The sequence below is a fragment of the Chanodichthys erythropterus genome, chromosome 12 (assembly GCF_024489055.1).
Source record: "Chanodichthys erythropterus isolate Z2021 chromosome 12, ASM2448905v1, whole genome shotgun sequence".
NCBI classification, from domain to species: Eukaryota; Metazoa; Chordata; class Actinopteri; order Cypriniformes; family Xenocyprididae; genus Chanodichthys; species Chanodichthys erythropterus.
This window is the reverse complement of record NC_090232.1, coordinates 61082250-61100906: the sequence shown is the minus strand read 5'-3', so window position 1 is coordinate 61100906 and position 18657 is coordinate 61082250. Positions and strand designations below refer to the sequence as shown.

At 45.0% G+C, this 18657-nt stretch overlaps 1 protein-coding gene across 1 annotated transcript; it reads left to right on the top strand.

Annotated features, from left to right (window-relative positions):
* Nucleotides 1–326: 326 nt before the first annotated feature.
* LOC137032505 (uncharacterized) lies at nt 327–2302 on the top strand (the record flags this gene model as incomplete). The annotated part of the gene is made up of 2 exons (XM_067404264.1): nt 327–405; nt 1713–2302. Coding segments are annotated over exons 1-2 (669 nt in total), but the record flags the coding sequence as incomplete, so codon positions are not given.
* Between the last annotated feature and the right edge of the window lie 16355 nt (nt 2303–18657).

The following is an 18657-nucleotide window of genomic DNA, read 5'->3' as shown; positions in this document are numbered from 1 at the left end:
CAAAGCGCCTGTTCACACCAAACGCGAATAGAGCGTCTGGCGCGAATGATTTCAATGTTAAGTCAATGTAAAGACGCGTTTACGCGCACTGGACGTCTCGCGGCGCGAATGAGGCGTTTCGCGCGAATGGTGCTTTTTGTGCATTTAGCGTTTGACGCGAATTCGCGTCTGACGCCCGAGTTGAAAAATTTGAACTTTGGTTAACGCGGCGCGAATTTATGCCAATCAGGAGCCTGCTTGCTGCTGTGGCGGCAGGCCCGTCCGAAGTCACTCATTCAAAATGGAAGAACGACTGATATTATCAGTGAGCAGTCACACAGAGATTTATGACACAAGTTCATACTTCAGACAGGAATAAGAAGGCCCTCGCTTGGAAGAGTGTCGGTGAGGAGATTGGGCTACCTGGTAAGTTGTACACATTTCACTTTTGAGTCACGTACACGTTTATCGACCCGCAGCCTTCCCGCGACGCTGACTCCTACGCCGCTTTTCTGCTCTCCAGAGCAAATACAAACAAAGCGGTATCTCTCTCGATGAACGCACGATCAACATCAGCCATCTTGCAAACAGACAACCGCCTAGCACTTGCCCCTCCCACAAGAAGCGGATTTCGCCTCGGACGCGTGTCAATTTCGCTTCATACGCTTGTTTTTTACGCGCGTCTATTTCGCTCTAGACGCGCGAATGCATTCAAAATGTTCTAGCGGCAAACTAGACGCGGTAGACGCGAATTTGACGCTCTATTCGCGTTTGGTGTGAACGCTAGTCTCGTGTTTCACTCGTCAAGCGAGCGCGGTAGTTCTATATTGAAGCCTCTACAGGCTTGTGGTGATGTGCAATGTTCTATAGGTGCCAAAACAAATATTTTTGGTACTTCCAATTTGTTTTGTTTTGTCATGGTTCATGTGTGCAATAAACATTACATTTCATGAGAAAAAAAATCGTTGTAGAGAATCGTGATATCAATTCTAAGCTAAAAAATCGTGATTCATATTTTTCCCAGAATCGTGCAGGCCTACTGCATAGTCCCGCCCTGAGTCAGTCAGCTCTGACAATGGGTTTGTAGCAAGCATGGAGAGCAACAAAACACATCATTGTCTAATGCCATAAACCATGTAGGAAAACTCTAAAGTGCATGTAGTCTCGCGTAGCCAGACCTTCGTAGCCAGACCTTGGTTACTGCTCCTCGATTGCTCCTGTCTGCCTCGCTGCCTCTGCCTCGCTGCTGGTGTTTGAGTCTCCGTATAGCTTTGTTTTCTCTTACTTTTATTGAATCTCTTATTTTTATTCATTGTTGCTTATATTATTATTATTGCCTACCACATTAATCTGACTTTGCTAGCCTGTAATAGTTGAATCTAAATCGCTGTTACAACGCGTTTGCATCTCGCTTGTTAACTTGTCATCAGTCTCGCGCGCTCCTTTTCAACGCGTTCATCAAACAGCTGTGGTACCTCGGATCAGTCTACAAACACGGTGAGTCATGTCATCTCCTGCTCAGTTTGTCACGTTCAGTGTAGCTCTCTCTGCCAGCGACGAGGGATTTACATGTCATAAATGTAGGGAAATAGTCAGGCTGACAGAGAGAATCTCAGAATTAGAGACACGCATCCAATCTTTAATCGAGGATAGTAAGAATGCAGGGGCTTCAGATACTGTTTTGGATGCGACTAGCTTAGTGAACTCTGTACATTGTTCAGTTCCGGCTGTAGAGCCCGCGCAGCAGGGCACTTGGGTAACGGTGAGGTGGCCTAGTCGCGGAAAACAACACTCTTCCGTTCCATTAAGAACATCAAACAGGTTCTCTCCACTCAGTGACGCACCCACTGAGAATCCTGTTGAAAGTGCCCTAGTTATTGGCGATTCTATTAAACGGAATGTGAAAATAGAGACATCAGCCACCATAGCCACATGTTTGCCGGGAGCCAGAGCACCTGACATCAAAGCAAATTTAAAAGTGCTGGCTAATGCTAATCGTAAATACTCTAAAATTATTATTCACGTCGGCACAAATGATGTTCAACTTCGCCAATCCGAGATCACTAAAATTAACATTAAAGAGGTGTGTGAACTCGCAAGTACAATGTCAGGAGAAGTAATTTGTTCTGGCCCTCTTCCTGTTTGTAGGAGTGATGAGATAGTTAGCAGATTATCCTCACTCAATGGCTGGCTGTCTAAGTGGTGTCCGCAGAATAATATAGGTTTCATAGACAATTGGAAAAGTTTTTGGGGCAGACCTGATCTGTTGAAAAGAGATGGTATTCATCCGTCCCGGGATGGTGCTGCTCTTCTCTCTAGTAATATGGCACATAGTCTCAGAACTAAAACATGACAAACTGGGGCCCAGGACAGGAAGCAGACAGACTGGCTAAACCGACCATCTGCTGGCTGCCTCACGTTACAGAAGTCAGATAATTCCCAACACATAGAAACTCTTGCACCTAGATATTATCACATAGAGACTGTGTCTGTACCCCGAATTAGTAAAAACAAAATTTTATAAAAAATAAAAAATAGAGATAATAATGATAAACAAATGATAAAGCTTGGGTTGTTAAATATTATATCACTTTCTTCAAAAGCACTTATTGTAAACGATATTATCACAGACAATAATCTAGATGTGCTGTGTTTGGCAGAAACCTGGCTAAAACCAGACAATTACATTACTTTAAATGAGTCTAGTCCTCAAGGTTATGATTATCGACACAATCCTCGTCAGAAAGGAAAAGGGGGAGGTGTTGCTGTAATTTATAGTAATGTTTACAGTATCAGCCAGAAGTCTTTCAAATATAATTCCTTCGAAGTGATGGTGCTTTACGTAACATTATGTAAGTTGACATTTGTGTTGGCTACTGTATACAGGCCACCAGGACACCATACAGACTTTATCAAAGAGATTGCCGATTTTCTATCAGAATTAGTACTAGCTGCAGATAAAGTCCTTGTTGTTGGTGATTTTAATATCCATGTAGATAATAAAAAAAACTTTAGGATTGGCAAAATCCTAAATTAGGATTGGCATTTACAGACATTCTAAACTCTATTGGTGTTAGACAACACGTGTCGGGACCCACTCATTGTCGTAATCATACTTTAGATCTAATATTGTCACATGGAATCGATATTGATGCCGTTGAAATTCTGCAACAGAGTGATGACATCTCAGATCATTATCTAGTCTTGTGTATACTACATTTAGTCAAAGAGGCTAAACTGCCTCCCTGCCATAAATATGGTAGAACCATCACTTCTACCACTAAAGATTGCTTTATAAATAATCTTCCTGATAAGTTTCATCACCTTAGCATACCAGACAGCTTAGAAGACCTTGATATTGCAACAGAAACTATTGCCTCTGTCTTTTCCAGCACATTAGACTCAGTTGCTCAGATTAAGGAAATTAATCTAACACCATGGTATAATGAGCACACTCGGGCCCTAAAAACAGCAGTTAGAAAAATGGAGTGCAGCTGGAAGAAAACAAAACTAGAAGTATTTCGCATTTCGTGGAGAGAGAAAATGACTGAGTACAGAAAGGCCTTAAAAACTGCTAGATCTGCCTATTTTTCAAAACTTTTAGAAGAACATAAACACAACCCTTGGTATTTATTTGATACAGTGGCTAAATTAACAAGAAATAAAGCTTCAACTTCTGGCATTAGTGGAATTGCATTGGCATGGTTCAAATCATACTTATCTGACCGTTATCAGTTTGTAGTAGTAAACGATGAGATGTCATATCAATCACAAGTTAAATATGGAGTACCGCAAGCCTCAGTACTAGGACCATTGCTTTTTACTCTGTACATGCTACCATTGGGAGATATCATTAGGAAGCATGGCGTTAGTTTTAATTGTTACGCTGATGATACTCAGCTCTATATTTCTTCGCTCCCTGACGAAAATCACCAATTCGCTAAATTAACAGAATGTATAGCTGATATAAAAAACTGGATGACCAGTAATTTCCTACTACTAAATTCAGGAAAAACAGAGATTCTAATTTTTGGACCGAAAACTTCTTCACGCAATAATCTAGAATACTGTCTAACACTTGATGGCTGCTCTGTTAAGTCTTCGTCGTCAGTTAGGAACCTGGGTGTGCTCTTTGATACCAATCTTTCATTTGAAGGCCATATTACTAGCATCTGTAAAACTGTATTCTTCCATCTTAAAAATATATCTAAACTACGACATATACTCTCAATGAAGAATGCAGAAAAGTTAGTTCATGCGTTCATGACCTCAAGGCTAGTGTAACGAAGCAGGACTCAAGGTAAGATCCAAATGCAGCTTTATTAAAAGGTGAGCATGGTCGTACAGGCAGGGGTCAGATAACAGAAAACAGGTACAGCAAGGAACAGGCAGAATCGTAGTCAGGAACAAGCAGAGGGTCAGGGCTGGCAGATATCAATCAGAGGTCAGTATACAAAGCAAAGGTCAGGACAGGCGGCACAGGATCGTAGACAGGAAACAGACAGGCAGACAAGATATAAACGCTTGGAAATGTATCACAGGGAAAACAAGACCTCGTGGTGAGGTGGTGTGTGTAGGAGTCTTTTATAGTCCAGGTAATGTGTGGCAGCTGGGTGTGGTGATTAGTGTGGAGTGATTGTGAAGTGAGTGCAGGTGATAAGCAATGGAGGATCATGGGAAATGTAGTCCGGGATGTGACAGGAACAGACGTGATCGTGACATAACGCCCCCCTCCCGGAAAGCGCGTCCTCGCGGCGTAAAAGGAACAGCTAGGGAGGGGGGGTGGGTGCATTGGAGACTGGCATGTCGACAGGAACGAGGTCCCCAATGCAGATCCAGGAACCCGGGCAGCCATGGAGGGTCAGGAGCCTCGGGCGGCCACGGTGGGTCAGGTGGTTCAGGTGGCCACGGCAGGTCAGGTGGTTCAGGCAGCCACGGCAGGTCAGGTGGTTTAGGCAACCATGACAGGTTAGGTGGCTTGGGCAACCACGGCAGGTTAGAGTCCATAGATGACCACGGCGGGTCAGAGCCCATTAATGGCCATAATAAGTTGCAGTCCATAGTTTGCCATAATAGTTCTGAGGCTGTTATAGGCAGTCACCGGGCAGGAACCCCACCCACAAACTCCCCACCCCTAGGTCTACTGCCCCCATATTAGGAGCACAGAAAAAAGGGAAGTGGTTAAAAATAAGCTGTACAAACAATCGTGGTAATGTGTAACATACAAGATGGTGCTACATTAAGCCAATGTCGGCTGACTCCCAGGGGTGGAAAAAAAGGAGAAAAACCTAGCATGCTAGCACTGGGGAAAAAAGTCCTAGGAGGGAAAAAAAACCCTGGAAGATATATATAATATATGTAAATGGATATGGAGATCAAAATCTGAATTATACATTTTTATTATAGAGATAAAAAATAGATTATATATAAATATATGTAAGCGGATACAGGGATTAAAAATCTGAATTATAGATGCAGCCAGAACTGGATCTGTAGGCCCATTGTCTCCTGGGCTACGTTGTAGTCAGGTCCAGACACAGGTTCTCCATCTGATCTGGATACGGCCTGGATCCAGCACCCGGCAAACCTCAGGATAAGCAGAGAGACAGATATTAGCGTAGATGCCATTCTTATTCTGATGTACAGGTATATCTAGTGTTATAGGAAATGTTCTCGGTTCCAGCTGACCTAATTATTGCAGCGTAACAATCCTTTAACGGATTTGAAAAATGTTAATGTATTGATAATTGTCACAGACACGTCAGGTTCCACCTCACTTCAGTACCCGCGCACCCAATCACCAGCGTACTAATCACCGCCACCTGAAGCTCATCACATCAGTCATCAACACCAGCACTTAAACCCCACACTCACACACACTCACTGTCCGGTCTCGTTTGTGTTACACCAGTTGTAAACTTACCTCAAGGACTCCCAAGGCGATACTTACCCAGCCTCATCATCTCCTTCGTCTCCATTGTCTCCAGTCTCCTCGTGTGCCTACCTACCAGTGTGTGTGAGTGTTTCCATCTGCCTTCTCCAGCGTCTCCCTCTTCAGTCATCTGCAACAACTACTAGGACAGTATTATCTCTCATTCCACCTCTGAGATCTTCCACCACTTCATTCACCACCCGTTTTGCTCTGCTGTTTGCTCAATAAACATCTTAACTGCTTTTATTCCTGCCTCCGGTGTCTCTGTTATAACAGAAGACCGGACCGTAACAGCTAAGCATCAGCATGAGCCATCAGGACCCCTTTCAGGAGCTCGTGGACGTTTTACGTCGAGCACTCACCTCACAACCACCATCACCATCACCAGCACCCACCGCTGCTGCCGCTTCCGCATCCACCGCCACGGCTGCTTCTCCAGTCTTCACCGCCAGTCCCATGGCCAAACCGGCGCCCTACTCTGGATCGGCGGAGGAATGCAGCGGATTCCTTCTGCAGTGTGAGTTGGTTCTGGAGATGCAACCGCACCTCTACCCCACCGACACGGCTAAAATAGCGTTTATAATATCACAACTGCAAGGTAAGGCCCTTCTATGGGCGGATTCTCTCTGGACTCAAAGAAGCTCTGTCGTTAAATCATACCCTGCATTCGTCTCTCACTTCAGAGAAGTCTTCGGAAAACCCCTGACCGACTCGTCTACTGGTGAGAAATTGTACAACCTTAAACAAGGAAATAAGAGTGTTAATGATTATGCCTTGCAGTTTCGAACGCTAGCCGCAACCAGTGGTTGGAACGAACAAGCCCTCATCACCACCTTTCGACAAGGGCTGGAGCCCAACGTGCGGTTGCATCTCGCTGCATACGAGGACTCCCTAGGACTCGAACGCTTCATCCAACTCGCCATCCGCGTGGGTTCTCGTATGCAGTCGTGCCTCCTAGAGCACCAGAGCCAGCCACCAACCACCACACTCCTCCGTCGGTTCGAACCCGTCAGCTCCCCAGAACCAGCAAGTGAACCAATGCAAGTGGATAACTCCCGCTTATCTTCTACAGAAAGACAGAGACGGCTGACCCTGAATCTATGTCTATATTGTGCTTCCCCTGGGCATGTAATCTCCACATGCCCAATTCGTCCTCCTCGACCCGTGGTGAGTGCCATCATTCCCTCAATCCAAAAAATGAAACCACTCACTACTGTAGTAAACCTTACTGCTGCTAATGCTACTATTTCAGTGGTGGCGCTCCTCGATTCAGGGTCAGCAGGAAATTTCATCTCCGGCGCCCTCTGTCGACACCTCGGGCTCAAGACCTCGCCTTCTCCGAAGGTTTACAAGGTCCACTCCATCACGGGCAAACCCCTGAGCCGAAGAATGATCCGACGGATGACTGGACCACTTCAGCTGCAAGTGGGTATCTTCCACACTGAGAACATCCATCTGCTGGTTCTGGAGGAATCCACCGCTGACGTGGTTCTAGGGCGTCCATGGTTGGAACAACACAACCCCACCATCTCCTGGCGCACGGGCGACGTCCTGAAGTGGGGCGACCACTGCTTCTACAGCTGCTTCCCAGACCTTCCTACTCCAAGATCTCCTCTCTCCAAAGACATCTCCATTAACGCAACCTCCATCGAAAGTCCTGTGGATAAGCGCTCCGTCGACATTCCACCCGATTATGCCCACTTCAGTGACGTCTTCTGCCCGCAACGCGCCTCCAAGCTTCCTCCACACCGGCCATGGGACTGCGCCATCGATCTGTTGCCGGGTGAACCAGTGCCTAGGGGACGCATATACCCCCTGTCAGTACCGGAGGAGAAGGCCATGGAGGAATATATCAAAGAGGCCCTAAACCAAGGATACATCCGCCCGTCTACTTCCCCTGCTGCTTCAAGCTTCTTCTTTGTGGCCAAGAAGGACGGAGGCTGCAGGGAGTGCGCCATCTCCAAGAGCCCACGCCATCTTCCCACCGGCAAGCTCCATCCTCTGCCCGTTCCTGAGAGGCCCTGGTCACACCTGGGGGTCGACTTCGTCACCGACCTCCCAGAGTCTGAGGGTAACACATGCATTCTAGTCGTCGTAGACCGTTTCTCCAAGGCCTGCCGCCTCATTCCCCTGGAGGGTCTACCCACAGCCATGACCACAGCCGAGTTAATGTTCAACCATGTCTTCCGTCATTATGGAATCCCCGAGGACATTGTCTCTGATAGAGGACCTCAATTTATCTCCCGAGTCTGGAAGGCTTTCTTCTCGCTCCTGGGTGTGACCGTCAGCCTATCGTCTGGATACCACCCTCAGTCGAACGGGCAGACGGAACGGAAGATCCAGGAGATCGGCCGCTTCCTGCGTACCTTCTGTCACGGCCACCAGAACTCCTGGAACCAGTACCTGGGTTGGGCCGAGTACGCCCAGAACTCCCTCCGTCAAGCCACCACTGGATTAACACCTTTCCAATGCGTACTCGGTTTCCAACCCCCACTGTTCCCCTGGAACGGGGAACCCTCCAACGTTCCTGCCGTCGACTACTGGTTTCGGGAGAGCGAGAGGGTATGGGACTCAGCTCACCACCAGTTGCAGAGAGCCCTGCGCAGGCGCAAGATGACAGCCGACCTTCGGCGCTCCCACGCTCCAACCTACCAACCGGGGCAGAAGGTCTGGCTGTCCACCAGGGACATCAGGATGCGCCTGCCCTGCAAGAAGCTGAGTCCCCGCTTCATTGGCCCATTCACTATCCTGCGACAGATCAACCCCGTCACCTACCGGTTACAACTCCCTGCACAATACAAAAGAATTCATCCCACCTTCCACGTGTCACTATTAAAACCTCACCACCCTTCTGTTCTTCCCTCCACAGAACCTGACGTGGCAGCCGTCGAGCCCCCCCTTCCACTTATCCTGGACGATGGAACTGCTTACGTGGTACGAGAGATCCTGGACTCCCGGCGCCGTGGTGGTCTCTTGGAATACCTGGTGGACTGGGAAGGCTACGGCCCCGAAGAACGCTCATGGGTCCCCAAGAATGATATCCTTGATCCTGCTCTGTTACAGGCTTTCCACACCAACCACCCAGACAGGCCTGCCCCACGACCTCGAGGACGACCACCACGACGTCGGGGTCCTCGGCCCTCAGGAGCGGGCCGTGGGAGGGGGGGTACTGTCACAGACACGTCAGGTTCCACCTCACTTCAGTACCCGCGCACCCAATCACCAGCGTACTAATCACCGCCACCTGAAGCTCATCACATCAGTCATCAACACCAGCACTTAAACCCCACACTCACACACACTCACTGTCCGGTCTCGTTTGTGTTACACCAGTTGTAAACTTACCTCAAGGACTCCCAAGGCGATACTTACCCAGCCTCATCATCTCCTTCGTCTCCATTGTCTCCAGTCTCCTCGTGTGCCTACCTACCAGTGTGTGTGAGTGTTTCCATCTGCCTTCTCCAGCGTCTCCCTCTTCAGTCATCTGCAACAACTACTAGGACAGTATTATCTCTCATTCCACCTCTGAGATCTTCCACCACTTCATTCACCACCCGTTTTGCTCTGCTGTTTGCTCAATAAACATCTTAACTGCTTTTATTCCTGCCTCCGGTGTCTCTGTTATAACAATAATGTGTTATGTGTATGCAAGAGCAAAGAGATGTGTTTTTTAGTCTAGATTTAAACTGACAGAGTGTGTCTGCTTCCCGAACAATGCTAGGAAGATTGTTCCAGAGTTTAGGTGCTAAATAGGAAAAGGATCTGCCACCTTCAGTTGATTTTGATATTCTGGGTATTATCAACTGGCCTGAATTCTGAGATCGCAATAAACGTGAAGGACTATAATGCATTAAGAGCTCACTTAGGTACTGGGGAGCTAAACCATTTAGAGCTTTATAAGTAGCAAGATTTTAAAATCTATACGATGTTTAATAGGGAGCCAATGTAATGTTGACAGAACTGGGCTAATATGGTCATACTTTCTGGTTCTAGTAAGAACTCTAGCTGCCGCATTTTGGACCAACTGTAGTCTGTTTAAAAGCTGAGCAGTACAACCACCCAGTAGAGCGTTACAATAATCTAGTCTTGAGGTCATGAATGCATGAACCAACTGTTCCGCATTTGTCATTGAGAGCATATGTCGTAATTTAGATATATATTTTTAGATGGAAGAAGGCGGTTTTACAGATACTAGAAACATGACTTTCAAATGAAAGATTGGTATCAAAGAGCACACCCAAGTTCCTAACTGAGGACGAAGGTTTAATGGAGCACCCGTCAAGTGTTAGAGAGTATTCAAGGTTTTTTCGTGAGGAAGTTTTTGGTCCAAAGATTAGGATATCGGTTTTTACTGAATTTAATAATAAGAAATTTCTTGTCATCCAAATCAACAGAGGACATAGTGGGTTTATGGGCAAGGAGCTCAGGTGGCACCAGCAGGGTGGAGCAAGGGTCTTCGTGTCTGTATCCGAGGAAGCGGACAGCTTGGTGACGGCCTCCGTGGCCGTATCAGGGAAAGCGAGCAGCCCTGGGATGGCCACAAGCTGTTCTGGAACGGCAGCGAGCCGCTCAGTGACGGCAGCTGGCTCAGGCTGGTAGACTGGTCCAGAGTCAATACAACTTGAGTGCACCCTCCAAGCACGCAAGAACGCCAAGTAGTAGAAGCCCAAGATCGTCCTCCAGGCCTTGACTGAACTGACATGGAGCTCAGGCTGCTCTGGGACGACAGCGGCCTGCTCTGGGACGACAGCGGCCTGCTCTGGGACGACAGCGGCCTGCTCTGGCTGGCAGACTGTTCCAAAGTCCATAGACGCAACGCACGCAGGACAGCCAAAACACAGAAAGTGAGCACAGCCCTCTGGGCCAAAACAGGACTGACCAGGAGAGCAGGCTGCTCTGGAGTGGACTCACTGGCTGGAATGCCCCCTACATCCCTACGCATTGCAGGGATGGCCATCTTGCCCGTGGGCACTGGCAAGGCAGCCATTTTGTCCATCGCGTCCGAGGCGCTTGAGAGCATTGCAACGACGTGGCTCTGGGCGATCAGCGGCGAAGTGACATTGCTCTGGGCGATCAACGAAGGTGTGACGTTGCTTTGGGCGATCAGCGGAGACGTGGCGTTGCTCTGGGCGATCAGCGGATGCGTGACTTGGGGTTGCGGCCGCCATTTTGTGCGTGTTCTCAGGCATGGCAGCCATTACGGGATTCACCGTGGTGTCTGAATCTTTCGCGACACCCACAGTGAAAGTTGAACCAACTGCGAGCAGGGCAAAGTCCAGGAATTCCATGAACGATCCACGGGGACCATTGGTAAGTAGACAGGTCTTCAATGGTTCATTTAATCTGTAACCAAAGAAGTCTATGAGGGCACAGTCCGGCAGATCAGATAAATAAACTATATCCAAAAAGTTCTGAATGTGCACCTCGAAGGTACAGGTACCTTGGCGGAGGCTGACCAGTTGTATTCTTGGGTCCATGCTGAGACTGGTAAACGCTCACCGAAGCTGCTGGATCTTGGTGACGGCGAGGTCTTCTGTAACGAAGCGGGACTCAAGGTAAGATCCAAATGCAGCTTTATTAAAAGGTGAGCATGGTCGTACAGGCAGGGGTCAGATAACAGTAAACAGGTACAGCAAGGAACAGGCAGAATCGTACTCAGGAACAAGCAGAGGGTCAGGGCTGGCAGATATCAATCACAGGTCAGTATACAAAGCAAAGGTCAGGACAGGCGGCACAGGATCGTAGATGGGGAAACAGACAGGCAAACAAGATATAAACGCTTGGAAATGTATCACAGGGAAAACAAGACCTCGCGGTGAGGTGGTGTGTGTAGGAGTCTTTTATAGTCCAGGTAATGTTTGGCAGCTGGGTGTGGTGATTAGTGTGGAGTGATTGTGAAGTGAGTGCAGGTGATAAGCAATGGAGGATCATGGGAAATGTAGTCCGGGATGTGACAGGAACAGACGTGATCGTGACAGCTAGATTACTGTAACGCTCTACTGGGTGGTTGTTCCTCCCGCTTGATAAATAAACTACAGCTCGTACAAAATGCAGCAGCTAGTGTTCTTACTAGAACTAGGAAGTATGACCATATTAGCCCAGTTCTGTCATCACTGCATTGGCTTCCTGTTAAACATCGTATAGATTTTAAATCTTGCTAATTACTTACAAAGCACTAAATGGTTTAACTCCCCAGTACCTAAGCGAGCTCTTAATACGTTATAGTCCTTCACGTTTATTGCGATCTCAGAATTCAGGCCAGCTGATAATACCTAGAATATCAAAATCAACCGCAGGTGGTAGATCCTTCTCCTATTTGGCACCTAAACTCTGGAACAATCTTCCTAGCATTGTTCGGGAAGCAGACACACTCTATCAGTTTAAATCTAGACTAAAAATGCATCTCTTTAACCTGGCATACACATAACACATTATCAATTTATATTTTCAAATCTGTTAAAGGATTATTAGGCTGCATAAATTAGGTCAGTCGGAACCGGGAACACGAGATGTACCCGTTACATCAGAATAAGAATGGCATCTACGCTAATATTAGTCTTTCTGTTTATCCCGAGGTTTACCGTGGTCAACCGGATCTGGGCCGTATCCAGCTGAGACCAAGGACCGGTGCCATGACACGACCACAACGCAGCCCTGAAGTATCAGCAGAGATCGAGTCAACTAGATCATCCATTGTGAAGACATCATCAACACAACAGCCAGTGCCACAGTTCCTCAACAGACCGTCCATAACAGCATGATGAATACGATCCTCAACTGGACACGACCACAACGCAGCCCTGAAGTATCAGCAGAAATCGAGTCAACTGGATCATCCATTGTGAAGGCCTCATCGACATGACAGCCAGTAGCACAGTTCCTCAACAGACCGTCCATACCAGCGTGATGAATACGATCCTCAACTGGATGTAACTGAAATAAATACTTTGATTGTTGCGATCCTATCAGACTTATGATAGCAACCTGATTGTAACAAAGCACTGTTCACCAGAGAAGGACTGGTCCCCCGACTAAGCCTGGTTTCTCCCAAGGTTTTTCTTTTTTTTTTTTCTCCATTTTAACAACTATTTGCCACTTGTTTGCCACCTGATGTCAACTGATGGAGTTTGGGTTCCTTGCCGCTGTCGCCTTTGGCTTGCTTAGTTGGGGACACTGGACATTTGATACTCAATAGTATTATTGACATTTTTTCAACAGTGCTTCTGATCTGCCTGCATTGACACTATTATTTAAGAGCTGCTGTGCAGTCAAATTATGTACCAGTTATCAATGTAAAGCTGCTTTGACACAATCTGCATTGTAAAAAGCACTATATAAATAAAGGTGACTTGACTTGACCTTCAGACTGACGGCAGAAGGTCTGGACTCTATCGCAGCTTTTATTGGCCAAGGACCGCCCAAGAGGACGTTTGACTGACATGTAACGCAACCAGTCACAGTTCGTTTTGTTCCGTGTCATGTTTAAGGGCGTGAAAATGTAAAGTCAATGTCCCTACAAAAACAGACCAGTGTGCATCTAATAAATTACTCATTCAAGAACGTTGTGCAAGTTTACTGCAACAATGGAGCCACAAACTTTCAAATGAAAATACTTTTATGAAAATAAGACATCCTTTATGACGTATGCGGAGTTCAGTTGTTCATAAAAACAGGTTGGTACAGTGAAATATAATCAAACGTTGCATTTTTTTAGGCCATTATAGTGTGTGTCATCAGCCACTGTCATATTGAACATGGCTGAGAAAGACTGAGCACTCCGAAATGCCACAATCTTTAATGGTGGCACTGAAATACCTCCCACTGCAGTGTGTTACAGTACAGAAGGCACGGAGACATGAGTAAAACAGCAGTGCAGGTGAGTGAATAGTGATGATTGATGATGAATGGTAAGCAGAGAGGTAATACTGTCCTTTTGTGATCGCAGGGTTGTAGAACTGAGCAGACACTGGAGATTGGAGACAGGGAACACTCACAAAACAGACGGGATTGCAAACGAGGAACACAGGAGACGCTGGAGACAGGTGAGTAGATCGCTGGAGTCCTTAAGGTAAGCATTCAGGTAAGTGAAGTGCAAACGAGACCGGACGAAGAGTGTGTGTGAGTGTGAGTCTTTTGTAGTGCGGGTGATTGCTGTGCTGATGATGTGCTGGTGGCGGTGATTAGTACTCTGGGGATTGAGTGCACTGGTATTGGTGGATGGTGGAGCCTGACATGTCTGTGACAGTGCAGCTTCACTTGAATTCAAAATTTTTCAACTCGCAAGCAAAATTTTGAGACGAAAACATGACAGCAGAACAGAGAGCAAATTTGTGTGTGCGTAATGAAAACTGTACAAAGAAAAACAAACTTTTATTCACACTGCAGAGTTTTTTTATCAATGACTTTATTTTTAAGAAGACTTCTTTTTTGCAATCTTTTATTTTTTAATTACAATATAACTATTTTTGCTCTCAAACACATTATGTTATATGTTAAATGTCACAAAAGTAATTCCATAATATCCTAACAAACATCAACCAAACAGCCAAATTTATCTTTAGGGATAAATTAAGTTTTGTAATTGATCCTTTTAAAAAATAGGTTTTATAGTGACTTAACAGTAACTTGACAGCATACTTACAGAATGTTAATTAAACATAATGTGTTATTAATTATCCAAAACAAACCATTAAAAAAAAAAAAGATTAATAATTACATTTCTTGAATTACATTGTTTTGATTTACTAGTATTGACATGAAGAAATGGTTGAAAGTATTTTCAAACTACTAATTTGTTCCATTCAATATATTTTTTTATCAACATACTGGAACTCTACCATATCAGGACCTGGATAAATGTTGTCTTGTTTGTTTGTTTTTAAACGTATGTAATTACAAATAATAGAATTTTAGTGAAATTAATCTTTCAGTGTCTTGTGTGAGTGGTAATCTGAAAAGCATAATATCAGTTATTAGCCTAAATCAATTATCAAATCCAAGTGGATAATTTTTCAATTAACCTTGACCAACTATAGAGTGTTAAAAACAGTGACATGACACAGTGGCAAACAGCAATTTTTTGTAACTTGCATACGCTAAAATATGATATTATTATTGTCGAAAAGGGAATTTAATGGGTTAGTTCACACAAAAAAGAAAATTCTGTCATTAATTACTTACCCTTATAATGTTCCACACCCGTAAGACCTTCGTTCATCTTCGGAACAGAAATTAAGATATTTTTGATGAAATCCGAGAGGTATATGACTAGTCCATAGACAGTAATATAATCACCACTTTCAAGGTCCAGAAGAGTACTAAAGACATCGTTAAAACTTGACGTTACTGCAGTGGTTCAACCTTAATTTTATGAAGCGATGAGAATACGTTTTGTGTTCAAAAACAAAATAAAAATAATGACTTTATTCAACAATATCTTCTTTTCTGTGTCATTCTCATATGCTGTTTACAATTAGCGCTTCCAGGTTCTACGTCAGAATGCTGACTATTGGCTCATGTGTGCAGCTTTGGCCAATACTGAGCCGGTGTTCAGACGTAAACACGAAAGCCTTCGCTGTGCTTACTACGGCAAATGAGTAAGGATAATGACAGGGAAGAAAAGAGATTGTTGAATAAAGTTGTTATTTTTGTTTTGTTTTTGCACACAAAAATATTCTTGTCGCTTCATAAAATTAAGGTTAAACCACAGCAGTCATGTCGACTGTTTTATCGATGTTTTTAGTACCTTTCTGGACCTTGAAAGTGGTGATTATTGCTATCTATGGACTAGTCATATACCTCTCGGATTTCATCAACATTATCTTAATTTGTGTTCTGAAGATGAACGAAGGTCTTACAGGTGTGAAATGACATGAGGGTGAGTAATTAATGAAAGAATTTTAATTTTTGGGTGAACTAACCCTTTAATGTCCTAATGAAATAGTTATTTCAATGATAAAACAGTAAAAGATCATGTTTAAAAAACATGAGCAAATGTAAAGTTGGTTTGTCTGGTAAAGTTAATTTGTCTTCTGCAGATCTTTACTAGAGAATCCAACATGAGCATCTAAGTATGACAGTAGAGATTACCATTGGTTTTGAACAGTGTGTTCAGGTCTGCTTTAAAAACAAAAAAAAAAACCTTGGTAACACTTTCTATGAAGGCTGTATTTATAATGCATTATAAGTGTATTCTTAATGCATTATAATACATCCATAATGCATTATAAACAACATGTTGTATCAGCTGACAGATAATCATAACAGTAGTTATAATACGTAGCTATTTGTGGTTATAACTTTTAATTTAGATATGATGCATTATAACACCAGATGAACCCTGAATTTATGATGCATCATAGGGGAATTCTTACAATGCACACAATGCCTAAAAAAAATATATATATATATATATATATATATATATATATATATATATATATATATATATATATATATATATATATATATATATATATATATATATATATATCATGAATATTGTAACAGCAATAATAATACTTACCTATTTGTAGTTATAATAACTATTAAGAATATAATGATTTATAACACAAAGTGAACATAAGTGTATCCACTTAAGTTAGAATGGATTAATTTGGATTAAGTTTAATTTTATTTTCCCAAGTCTCATATCTTGACATTGTTTACTGAAGCTCTGCATAGTATCATACTACATCTTATGAGTGGAGTTTTACTGCTTATGATGACAAAACCAAAGTCTTCTTATAAACATCTAAAAAGCTTTATATGTAGTAATATTTAAAAGTAATTTTTGTCTGCTTTAAGTAACAAAAGTTATGGCTGTTTATAAGAATACCCAAGATATCTGTAACAGACACGTCAGGTTCCACCTCACTGCCATACCCACGTACCCAATCACCGGAGTACTAATCATCACCACCTGCCACTCATCAGCACTGCAATCAACACCACTACAAAGACTCTCCACACACACACACTCACTGTCCGGTCTCGTTTGCACTACTACCTATGTATGCTAACCTTAAGGACTCCTAACGCCATACTTACCTGCTCCAGTCGTCTCATCCATCTCCTTCGTCTCCCGTCCTCCTTGTGTGATTACCTGCCTGTGTGTGTGAGTGTCTCCGCCAGCTTCAACCATCCCATCTCTTCAGCTGCATCTGCAAGACATTATCAGGACAGTATCATATTCCCTTCATCTCTCCAGTACTCATTATCTGCTTACCATAACCCAGTGCTCTGCTTATTATTAATAAACTCACCTGGATTGTTTATACCTCTGCCTCCGTGTCTCTGTACCGTAACAGAAGACCGGACCATAACAACTTTACAGCATGAGCACCAACGACCCATTTCAAGAGCTCGTGGACGCACTGCGCCGAGCACTCACACCACAGCCATCCTCACCATCAATATCCACCACTTCAGCTTCCGCACCTTCTGTCACCTCTCCTTCTCCAGCATTCACCGCCAGTCCCATGGCCAAACCGGCGCCCTACTCAGAATCGGCGGAGGAATGCAGCGGATTCCTTCTCCAATGTGAACTGGTCCTGGAGATGCAGCCGCACCTCTACACTTCCGACACAGCAAAAATTGCGTTCATCATTTCGCAACTGCAAGGTAAGGCCCTGCAATGGGCAGATTCCCAGTGGACTCAGAAAGGCCCTGTTGTACAATCATATTCGGCGTTCGTCTCTCACTTCCGTGAGGTCTTCGGGAAACCTCTGAAGGATTCTTCTACTGGTGAGAAACTCTACAATCTAAAGCAAAGAAATCTCTCTGTGAATGATTATGCCTTGCAGTTCCGAACGCTAGCCGCCACCAGCGGATGGAATGAACAAGCCCTCATCACTTCTTTCCCTCAAGGATTGGAACCCAACGTGCGGCTGCATCTCGCTGCATACGAGGACTCAATGGGACTTGAACGCTTCATCCAACTCGCCATCCGCGTGGGTTCTCGTATGCAGTCGTGTCTCCTCGAGCACCAGGGCTAGTCACCTGCCACCAACCTCCTCCGCCGGTCTGAACCCGTCAGCTCCCCAGAACCAGCCACCGAACCAATGTTAATCGACCATTCCCGTCTAACTTCCAATGAAAGACAAAGAAGATTGACTCATAACTTATGTCTATATTGTGGATCTCCGGGGCATGTTCTCTCCACATGCCCAACCCGTCCTCCTCGGCCCGTGGTGAGTGCGATTTTCCCTTCCATTCATAAAATGAAACCACTCACAACTGTTGAAATCCTTACTGCTGCAAATACCTCTGTTCCAGTGGTGGCGCTCCTCGACTCAGGGTCTGCAGGAAATTTCATCTCCGGCGCCCTCTGTCGACAACTCAAGCTCAAGATCTCCCCGTCTCCGGTTAGCTATCAAATCCACTCCATCACGGGCAAACCCCTGAGCCGTAAGCACATCCGTCATTGTGTGGGACCACTTCAACTCAGCGTGGGTATTCTACACTCTGAAAAGATTCATCTGCTGGTTCTGGAGGAGTCCACCGCTGACGTGGTTCTAGGGCGCCCGTGGCTCGAACAACATAGCCCCAACATCTCTTGGCGCACGGGCGAAGTCCTGAAGTGGGGCGACCACTGCTTTCCAGATTGCTTCCCAACGCTTCCTGTTCCAAAGTCTCCATTCTCCAAGTCTCTCTCCATGAATGCAACCTCTATCGAAAGCCCTGTCGAAAAACGCTCTGTGGATGTTCCCCCGGACTACACCCCCTTCAGTGACGTTTTCTGCCCG